The sequence below is a fragment of the Diplotaxodon limnothrissa genome, linkage group LG6 (genome assembly GCF_057381915.1).
Source record: "Diplotaxodon limnothrissa isolate DT_005_m linkage group LG6, D_limnothrissa_male_GT1.1, whole genome shotgun sequence".
Taxonomy (NCBI): Eukaryota; Metazoa; Chordata; class Actinopteri; order Cichliformes; family Cichlidae; genus Diplotaxodon; species Diplotaxodon limnothrissa.
In genome coordinates, this window is record NC_140601.1 from 20,180,885 (window position 1) to 20,192,378 (window position 11,494).

At 39.4% G+C, this 11,494-nt stretch overlaps 1 protein-coding gene across 1 annotated transcript; it reads left to right on the forward strand.

The window, feature by feature from the left end:
- The first annotated feature begins 907 nt into the window (after positions 1-907).
- On the forward strand, positions 908-7,303 carry LOC146630447 (polyunsaturated fatty acid lipoxygenase ALOX15B-like). Its single transcript, XM_085355854.1, has 14 exons — positions 908-1,060; positions 1,276-1,480; positions 1,636-1,717; positions 1,967-2,089; positions 2,384-2,487; positions 2,736-2,902; positions 3,017-3,160; positions 3,759-3,962; positions 4,109-4,195; positions 4,910-5,079; positions 6,127-6,248; positions 6,350-6,450; positions 6,820-6,990; positions 7,124-7,303. The coding sequence occupies exons 1-14, from the start codon at positions 908-910 to the stop codon at positions 7,301-7,303; spliced, it is 2,013 nt and encodes a 670-aa protein (XP_085211980.1).
- The last annotated feature ends 4,191 nt before the right edge of the window (positions 7,304-11,494 follow it).

Here is an 11,494-nt window from a genome sequence, read left to right on the forward strand (position 1 = left end):
ACTTAAAAACTCCTTTGTCCCACACGCCATCAAACTGTTTAACTCCTCTCTGGAGGGGAAACAGGAGGACAAAGGAGGGGGGAACAACTAAGCTGTAGTGCCTCTTCACCTCACTGTACAATACCTTGTGCAATACTTTTTGTAAATAGTCAACAGTGCAATAGACTCAATACTTGAAATGTGCAATTCACTTGTATTTTTATTTTTTATTCCTATTTATTCTATTTATCCCCTTTGTATATTTTATTTATATTTGTCTCTGTATTTATATATGTGTGTGTGTGTGTGTGTGTGTGTGTGTGTGTGTGTATATATATATATATATATATATATATATATATATAACAATTCTGTAACTGTAACTTCGGTCGTTGCTGTGCTTTTTGGAAGTCGAATTTCCCAGAGGAACCCACCCGAGGGATTAATAAAGTTCTATCTTATCTTATCTTATCTTAGGAGAGGTACAGCAGTGAGTTTTACAGCCATCTGTAAAACACAATGGGGGCTCTGTCATATTTTGATTATCCCTGAAGGCTACTGAAAGAAATTTCAAGGAAGCCTATCTAAGAGAAGAGTCATACCAAATATTGACTTTAAGGTGTGTTAAAATTCTACAAAACTTTTTTGGTGTGTGTATTTAGCAAATAGTTGCATACTTCTACATTTCACAGTGGCTGCGATTTCTCTTGAATAAAATAAAGCCTCGTTATTTCATCATCAGCTCAAATTCCTGTGGTTTCTCAGGTTACAGCAGTTGATCAGACATGTCCAACATTTCAACACAACACCTACCTGATGCAATTGCCTGGACACTCCCACTAAAATGTGTCAATAAAAAGAGACGATTGTGGGGGCAACTTCTGACAGAGTAGTTATTCCAAGGATCTGACCACATTCAAGAGGGAAAATGGTGCAGTATAAAGTGACCGTATTCACTGGTGATCGCCTTAATTCCACTACTCTTAACAATGTCTTCATTAAGCTGGTGGGCACAGATGGGGAGAGTGATCGCACGTGGCTCATGGGCTTGAAAGGGGCTACATCCTTCGTTATAGGAGCCGTAAGTCTGAAATATGCATCTTCATGATTAAATGTATCTCAGGTTTCCTGTATGAGATGATACACAAATGAAATCATTTTTGTGGAAATAAGGGGAATCTATCACCATGAAGATGGTCAAAGCAAACAGTTCACTTCATGGACCACAGTAAATTATAACAGGAATTGTATGCTCGAGTGTTACAGCTCAGCACAAACTGCTATGTCATTCTTTAGGTATCAAAGTTTAAGGTGTCCTGCCCCACTTCGCTTGGAAATCTTGTGCTGATAGAGTTAGACAAACATTCTCTCCCACTGTTCCCGGAGGACGCTTGGTTTTGTGCCAAGGTGGAAGTGAAATCCCCTGAAGGAGACATCTACAGCTTTCCCATCTACCGCTGGATTGCTGATAGCAAGGTGCACCGCTTCAGGGATGGAAAAGGTTTGGGAAACTGTGCTCATCTTAAATCTTGTTCTGTAGTTACAAACCAGTGAGGACAACAAAAATCTTGTAATGAGACTAAAGCAGTTTTCCAATATACCACATTCACAAGAAACCCTTTTTCTTTCTTTCTTTCTTTTCTTTTTTTTTTATAGCTCTGAGAGTCTTTGAAGACAACCATCATCTTGGCAGGTACAGTCGGCAGCAAGAGATTCAGCAGCGAGAGGAAGACTATCGGTGAGAATTCAGAGCTTATACACATTTTAGCCTTACAGCTCCTGAAACTAGAATACAAATGCTGTCCAGTTATAGCTGAATATCCTAATACTAATGATATTTAACCTTAAAATTAAGCATTGCAGCATATTCTTTGTCTGCTGGCATTAATTAAAAGAAATTAAACTATTGCATATGTTGCAGATAAAAAGTATATCATGTCATACTGTAACTAACTTCCTCATCATCGCTGTTTCTTCGTTTCATCAGCTGGGCTGCATATGCAGAGAAAATACCTCACTCCATGAAGGCAGAAAACCCACATTCACTCCCGTATGAGGTTCAGTTCTCCTTCACCAAAACTAAAGAGTTTCTCTACACTGCTTCCACAGGGTGAAGTTCTGTTATACATATTTTTCTCTTTACTCTTTACTCCTCTGTCACTGTGCCCCAGGGCGGCTGTGGCTATACAGTAGCTTGCCATCACCAGTGTGTGAATGTGTGTGTGAATGTGTGGATGATTGTGTGGATGATTGTGTATAGTGTAAAGCGCTTTGGGGTCCTTAGGGACTAGTAAAGTGCTATACAAATACAGGCCATTTACCATTTACCATATTTTTCTCTTTACTTATCAAAAGTATATTAAGTATCATAATGAAGTTAAATAAATGTGCTCTTCTGTTTCAGACTGACTGAGCTGAAGCTGAAGGGACTGGATAACTGTAAGGAGAAGTGGGATAATATTGACAGCATCAATCGAGTGTTTTGCTGCAAAAAGACTGAAATATCAGGTACTGTACTAACATCATAGCATATTGGAGTCCTTATACAGTATGCACTCTATGCAATAATGAGCTGAATATTGGGCAGCCTGTTCTATAAACCATCTATATTCTTACCAGAGAAATCGGACTTTTCTTTTACAGTTCACGTAATGAAGACTCTCAGACCCTGAACTTCTGACATTAATTCAGAAATTTAGCAGAATTTAGTAGCTCACAGTTTCAAAAATAATAAGTTAAATGTCTCTTTTTCACAGAATATGTTCATGAACACTGGAAAGAGGATGCTTTCTTTGGCTACCAGTTTCTAAATGGTGTCAACCCCATGTTGATTCAGCTTTGTACAGCCCTGCCCAGTAACTTCCCTGTCACTGATGACATGGTCTTTCCCCATGGCCAGTGCAGCCTGGCAGATGAAATGAAGGTGATCATCTGAATTCTTTATAATAAATTGATTTTTTGTCAAATAATTGTACTTGTACAGTCACTGACTAAATATTATATCCACACTGTTGCAATATCCTGAACTTTCAAACAGAAAGGGAACATATTCCTGTGTGACTACAAGCGTCTGGATGGAGTAAAAGCAAACACCATCAATGGGAAGAAGCAGTACTTGATGGCTCCTCTCGTCCTGCTCCACAAAGATCCTCATGATAAGCTAATGCCGATTGCCATTCAGGTAATTCAGACAGTAAGGTTTAAGTTCGTGTATTTATCAGCTCATCAGTAGAGATAGCACACCTGTTAATGTGTAAAGCAATTGTTCATGTACAACGTCATTGTAAAATCAAAATATAAGGATATTCTATTTGCAACCATAGCTAGTACCATATCTGAACACCAGCTGTGAAGTGTTTTTGCTGAGCCTTAGCCTTGTGAAAGTTCATCCCATAGCAGTATCCAGATTGCTGAATGCAGAGTCTGACACGTACATAAATCAAGTCAGTTTCATTTATGGCGCCAAAATCACAAACAGCCTTCCCAGTTCATTCTGTACAATACACTCACACAGATGCAACATATTTACTGAGCAGAGAGAGATAGCATCAGTAAAAACTAATTAAAAGCATCATGTAAAGCTGTTCAGAAGAAATGCTCTGTCAGAAAGGATTCAGTGGAAATTCCCCATAAGGGATCAGCAGAGTATCAAACTTTAAAGATAAACTTGTCAAACATAGAACAGGAACTGAAATTTCATCAGTCTTGATCAGTAATTGATTTTAGGAGCATACTTGATCATCTGTATCAAATGACTACTCTGCCCTGTCCTTCTGTAGCTGAAGCAGACTCCATCAGATGACAATCCGATCTTTCTTCCTACTGATTCTGAGTACGACTGGTTGATCGCCAAGATTTTTGTAAGAAGTGCAGATTTCAATGAGCATCAGCTCAATGTTCACCTTCTGCGCACGCACTTGCTGGCTGAGGTTTTTGCAGTGTCACTGCTGCGCAATGTGCCCATGGTGCATCCTCTGTACAAGGTAACTGACGTTTGCTGAAACTTCAGTTTGTTTTATGCCATTATTTCAGTGGTGTGGAAAGCATTTGTCCATAACGGCTGGTTGTGGACAATAAAATGAAGTGTTGCCCCAATCATGTCACTAACCGAGTTCCCTCTTTCCCGCAGCTCCTCAATCCTCACACGCGCTACACTATGCAGATCAACTTCTTAGCTCGGCGTCTTCTAATTTCTGACACTGGCAATTTCACTCAGGTATGCAGTACGACCAGCACACTTATGGCGTAAAAACTGTTTCCGCAAGTGCAAATGTTGAATTTTAGGGAGAAAATTACTTTGAGCGGAGAAAAGTTTAATTTGACCAAACAAAATTAACTGCTGCATGCAGTATGTGTGATAAGTATGTTATTTTATTTGAAAATATAAAATGTTTTAAGTCCATTGTTGGTTTTAATCTAGTTTAAACCAAACCACTCTATTGGATTTAGCTACACTTTGGACAGTGTTTCCGGAATGCTGTGGCTAGCGAGCTGATTGGAGACCAAAACAGCCAATCAGAATTTTTGCATCCAAGTCTGTGATTGGTTTGTTTTGTGGCACATACGCACTGAGAGCAGGCCTACAGATGTCCGTCAGCACACAGAGCAGAGATCTGAGCAAGAGCAAATGCCAACAACCGAGTGGCTGTTATTGTGTGTGTAAATGGATAATAGCAAACACTGAAATGCATTTCTTGCACACAGCAATGAATTTTGTTCACTCAAATTAAACTTTTCTTCAATCAAAAATATTTTTCTTCTCAAAATGCAACAACAACACTTTTTTTTTCTCTTTTTGTAACGTGCGCTCAGAGTAGAGGCACAAAAATAACACCATACACACTCACTAGACCTTTACCTTAAGAATTGTTTTTCTTTTTCAGTGTCATGTACAACATTTGTCTCTAACTGTGAGCTACCCATTCTCTAGTTTGCATCATCAGGTGGAGAGGGCATGTTTACCATCCTACAGAGGTCAGTGTCCTCATTAACCTACAGCTCCCTCTGCATACCTGATGACATTGCTGAACGTGGCGTGGAGGCTGTGCCAAACTTCTACTACAGGGATGATGGACTAAAGGTTTGGGATATCATCCACAGGTACCACACTTTCTTTTCTTTTGATTTTGATTTTCTCCTAATGATGCCATCAAGCTGCAACAATTCAGAGTTTGTAAATAATGGGTCATCCTATCTTAAATCAGCATAAAAAACTGATCTGGTCTTTCTCCACAGTATTGGCTGGTTAAAATATGAAAATCAATAAATAAAAGCCTCCTGTAAAGTCATATATTTGAGCACACAGTAATAACAAACTTTCCTTTGCAAAAGACAACAATGACAATTTCTTTGCACAGCGTGTAAAGCACATGGTGTAAAGCATTGGTCTCATTGTCTGTTTGCTTTTTGTTTTTTGTATTTATGGTCTTCATTGGTGAAGGAATTGAATTAAGAGATGTCTTTGTGCTGGCTAACCGATTTGTTATCATTGTCATTAATATTATTTCAAATCTCCAATGTGGACAGAAAAAGACAGATACGTTACACCTTTTCTATGTACCTTTTTTAACTAGATTTCTTTGTTTTATTGCAAAAGCTTTCTTTTGTGAATGTCACATTTGAGTGTGGCTTGCATAACACCTCTTCTTCTAGTCTTTGCCAACATTTTCCTTGCATCAGTTTTTTCGGTTAGTCTGTTTTTTAACCTTCATTGACCAACAAGTAAAACTTATGAGATCTGTTTTGCAAGAGTATCCTGAGCCTGTTCTTTAATAGTGTATGTTTAAACAAGTTATGTCCCTTTGTATATCAGTAGCTGTCACCACATGTACAGCCTGCCTTGATCTTATTAAACAACATTTAGATTTCTGTTGAAACTAAAATGCCTCTAAACTGAGAGATGTGTCTGCTACTTACAGAAGCCTACCTTCACTAAGTTAAATTATAAACACTTGGTGTGTTGATCGTGAACCTGTAACCTCCCTATTTTTAATCAGGACAAGGTACTTTGTGCCATTTATTTTTATGTAGTTTTTGAAACAAAAGAATTAGGGCAAATACAATTTTTTATTATTTAAATAATCCTGGAGCAGTTTGTGTACAAATAATAAAAACATGTTTTACACAGTGTATTCCCATTTCTCAAAGGTTTGTGCAGGGAATGCTCGGCTACTACTACAAGAGTGACCGTGAGGTCCAGGAGGACTCTGAACTTCAGAAGTGGATTTTGGACATTTTTGAACATGGGTTCCTTTCTCAAGCAGAAACAGGTGAGTTTCAATTACTATCTTCAATTATTATGATGATAGTGGTGATTTCTCCATACTATATATTGCAACCTAAACCTAAAGGAATGATGCTGTTATTTCAGGAATTCCTCAGACATTTACCAGTGTGACTGAGTTGATCAAGTTTGTCACCATGGTGATCTACACCTGCTCAGCCCAGCATGCAGCTGTGAACGGTGGACAGGTGAGTTCTTATATTATCCCAATAATGAAAAAAATGGCACAGTTTACAATGTCAATAAAAACACGATCAATGTAATGGTCTGCAAATCTCAAAAACCCTAATTTTATTCACAATAGAACATAAAAAACATCACATGCCTCCCTAAGACGCTCTTTTTATAGTCAGTCATGTTACTGACAAGTTGTAGCTTATGAAACATTTCTCCCAAAATCAAATGAACTCATTGTCATGCAAAGGGAAAATGTAAATAATTGTATGAATAATACCATACAACAGCAGGAAGGTAACAACAATATTAAAAAACAAAGACAGAATTAAAAACTATGCTTTTTAATCTTAGTAAATCCTTTACTTATTCATTAAATACAGTTTGACTATGCTGGCTGGATGCCCAACACTCCCATCTCCCTGCAACTCCCACCACCGACCACAAAGGGGACGACAAGCGAGGCCACGATGTTGGCGACCTTCCCTGATGTCAACGTAACAGTTCAGGGCATGGCCACCGTGTGGCTCCTCAGCAAGCAGTCCAGTGACTTTGTAAGGAGCAAAGATTTCATTAAGAATGTCAGAAATTATGTTTACAGTAAATTTTTGTGAATAATTTTGAGTTATTTTGACAAAAATTTGAATGTTGTTGAAGAAAAACTAAATGTATCACTGTTCTCATTAGGTCCCTCTTGGCCAGTACCCAGAGGACCACTTCACTGAGGAGATTCCTCGCAAGATATTAAAGGATTTTCAGGCGGAGCTTGAAATTTTGAGTGGAGTCATCAAAGCCAGAAACAATCACTTAAACGTGCCATACACCTACATGGATCCAGCAGTGGTAGAAAACAGTGTGGCCATTTGAATATTAGAAGATAAGAAGACAAATTTAGCTTTTCAAGCGAAAGCAGGGAAAGAAATGCAAGTTCTGAGTTTTACTGATGAAATGGCGCAACGAACTTACTGCTTCTGATCATTGTATGCTGATTTGCGATTTTTACTTATCTGTTGAAATATGTCTGGGTAACATTTTCATCACTCTATGAGAGTGTCTGCTCTGAGCCAGTCTTACTAAAACTTTACCAAATTACATTGCTTATATTTTCATTATTTTAATGTTTTGTTGTGTTTCTCCCACACAGATTTGTTTTATTCATTAAAAATATATTGCATTACTCCCAAATCAACAAGCATTGTTATTCTGTTATTGAATTAGTCCTTGACCTTTGTTTTAATCACCAAAAATAAGCACTGTTTTATGCTTTTATGCCTTAACACAATAAAAGTTTTTTTTTTGTTCATTTATTTATTTATTTATGGAACAGCTATTTGGTGTCTGGTATAATATTAACATCATAAATTCTGTCTAAAGCTTTATTTTAGCTAACGTGCACTTTCTACATTTCTTTGTAGAATCATTTTTAAATTCTAGTTTTGTTGTACAGTGGGGCAAAAAAGTATTTAGTCAGCCACCGATTGTGCAAGTTCCCCCACTTAAAATGATGACAGAGGTCAGTAATTTGCACCAGAGGTACACTTCAACTGTGAGAGACAGAATGTGAAAAAAAAAAATCCATGAATCCACATGGTAGGATTTGTAAAGAATTTATTCGTAAATCAGGGTGGAAAATAAGTATTTGGTCAATAACAAAAATACAACTCAATACTTTGTAACATAACCTTTGTTGGCAATAACAGAGGTCAAACGTTTACTATAGGTCTTTACCAGGTTTGCACACACAGTAGCTGGTATTTTGGCCCATTCCTCCATGCAGATCTTCTCGAGAGCAGTGATGTTTTGGGGCTGTCGCCGAGCAACACGGACTTTCAACTCCCGCCACAGATTTTCTATGGGGTTGAGGTCTGGAGACTGGCTAGGCCACTCCAGGACTTTCAAATGCTTCTTACGGAGCCACTCCTTTGTTGCCCGGGCGGTGTGTTTTGGATCATTGTCATGTTGGAAGACCCAGCCTCGTTTCATCTTCAAAGTTCTCACTGATGGAAGGAGGTTTTGGCTCAAAATCTCACGATACATGGCCCCATTCATTCTGTCCTTAACACGGATCAGTCGTCCTGTCCCCTTGGCAGAAAAACAGCCCCATAGCATGATGTTTCCACCCCCATGCTTCACAGTAGGTATGGTGTTCTTGGGATGCAACTCAGTATTCTTCTTCCTCCAAACACGACGAGTTGAGTTTATACCAAAAAGTTCTACTTTGGTTTCATCTGACCACATGACATTCTCCCAATCCTCTGCTGTATCATCCATGTGCTCTCTGGCAAACTTCAGACGGGCCTGGACATGCACTGGCTTCAGCAGCGGAACACGTCTGGCACTGCGGGATTTGATTCCCTGCCGTTGTAGTGTGTTACTGATGGTGACCTTTGTTACTTTGGTCCCAGCTCTCTGCAGGTCATTCACCAGGTCCCCCCGTGTGGTTCTGGGATCTTTGCTCATCGTTCTCATGATCATTTTGACCCCACGGGATGAGATCTTGCGTGGAGCCCCAGATCGAGGGAGATTATCAGTGGTCTTGTATGTCTTCCATTTTCTGATGATTGCTCCCACAGTTGATTTTTTCACACCAAGCTGCTTGCCTATTGTAGATTCACTCTTCCCAGTCTGGTGCAGGTCTACAATACTTTTCCTGGTGTCCTTCGAAAGCTCTTTGGTCTTGGCCATGGCGGCGTTTGGAGTCTGACTGTTTGAGGCTGTGGACAGGTGTCTTTTATACAGATGATGAGTTCAAACAGGTGCCATTCATACAGGTAACAAGTGGGGGACAGAAAAGCTTCTTACAGAAGACGTTACAGGTCTGTGAGAGCCAGAGATTTTCCTTGTTTGAGGTGACCAAATACTTATTTTCCACCCTAATTTACGAATAAATTCTTTACAAATCCTACCATGTGGATTCATGGATTTTTTTTTCACATTCTGTCTCTCACAGTTGAAGTGTACCTCTGGTGCAAATTACTGACCTCTGTCATCATTTTAAGTGGGGGAACTTGCACAATCGGTGGCTGACTAAATACTTTTTTGCCCCACTGTATATTGTTAATTCTAATTGCTATAAATTAGCTGTAATTTATAATATACAGTCCATCTAAATGGTAGATGGACTAGTTTTTATATAGTGCTTTTCTGCTCTGCCTGAACCCTCAAAGCGCTTTAAACAACACGTCTCATTCACCCATTCACACCCATTCATGCAAAAAATTTCAATGCTTTAGTGCAGTGTTTCCCAACCTTTTGGAGCCACGGCACATAGTTCACATTAGAAAAATCACGCGGCACACCACTAAACAAAATTGTCACAAAAAGCATATTGACAATTTTCCCCTATGCACCAGATATAGTGGAATTGGCTCAGTTTATCCCTAATATAACATTTTTGCTTTCTTCTGACCACTATTCATGCTAGGGCCTTAATATGGATCAGAATTTTCTCCAGGTCCCAGGTCAGATTGACTACTTTTTGTTTTAAAATATTAATCTATTGCTTTTACGTGCTTCATTGTGGCATCACTATGTGTTTTCTTCTTCTGTTTTTCTGGCAGTTGGCAACACATTTAATTGGAGCAAGAAGTTGTAATGCCCTGTAGTGGAAGAGAACGTAATTGTTCTGCCCATTACTCAGGCTAGTTGCTTAGAGTACCAATCAGGTGAAACCTATGTGCCAAGACACGGTGGTTGGGAAACACTCCTTTAGTGACTCAACTCTTTTTGAGTATGATGCTCCAAGCTTGCCCACCTATTTGTGGGCAGTTTCTCCCATTCCTCTTTGCAGAACCGCCCAAGCTGTGAGTGTCAGTGCACATTCATTTTCAGACCTCCCCAGAGATGTCCAATCAGGTTCAAGTCTGGCCTCTGTCTGGGCCAATCAAGGACATTAACAGAGTGGTTTTGAAGCCACTCCTTTGTTATCTTGGCTGTGTGCTTAGGGTCATTGGTTTTCTCCAGACATGACGCTTGGCATTCATACACATTTGTAGAATAGTTTTACGTGTGGCCAAATTGCTTCGTATTTGTGTGTGGATTGGAGCACGCATTTGTGATTCCTGAAAAGTCACAAACAAATCACTATACAAAATTATAAATCTTGGTTTATGCTTGTGGATCATATCGTATGCATTTGCAATGACTTTGAGGCATATTTCTCTCCATAAATATATCCCATACTGTTACACAACCAGCAGCTGAAATTGTTGATTCAAAGCAGGATGGGTCCATGCTTTCATGTTTACCCACAGCAGAAAGACTCATCAGACTGGTCAACGTTTTTTCAGTTGTCCAGTTTTGGTGAGCTCAAATGTCAAATGTAGTCTCAGATTTAGGACAAAAGTAATAACTCCTGTTGTAGCACATATGCTTATGTATGTATACAGTGGGGCAAAAAAGTATTTAGTCAGCCACCGATTGTGCAAGTTCCCCCACTTAAAATGATGACAGAGGTCAGTAATTTGCACCAGAGGTACACTTCAACTGTGAGAGACAGAGTGTGAAAAAAAATCCATGAATCCACATGGTAGGATTTGTAAAGAATTTATTCGTAAATCAGGGTGGAAAATAAGTATTTGGTCACCTCAAACAAGGAAAATCTCTGGCTCTCACAGACCTGTAACGTCTTCTGTAAGAAGCTTTTCTGTCCCCCACTCGTTACCTGTATGAATGGCACCTGTTTGAACTCATCATCTGTATAAAAGACACCTGTCCACAGCCTCAAACAGTCAGACTCCAAACTCCGCCATGGCCAAGACCAAAGAGCTTTCGAAGGACACCAGGAAAAGTATTGTAGACCTGCACCAGACTGGGAAGAGTAAATCTACAATAGGCAAGCAGCTTGGTGTGAAAAAATCACCTGTGGGAGCAATCATCAGAAAATGGAAGACATACAAGACCACTGATAATCTCCCTCGATCTGGGGCTCCACGCAAGATTTCATCCCGTGGGGTCAAAATGATCATGAGAACGATGAGCAAAGATCCCAGAACCACACGGGGGGACCTGGTGAATGACCTGCAGAGAGCTGGGACCAAAGTAACAAAGGTCCCCATC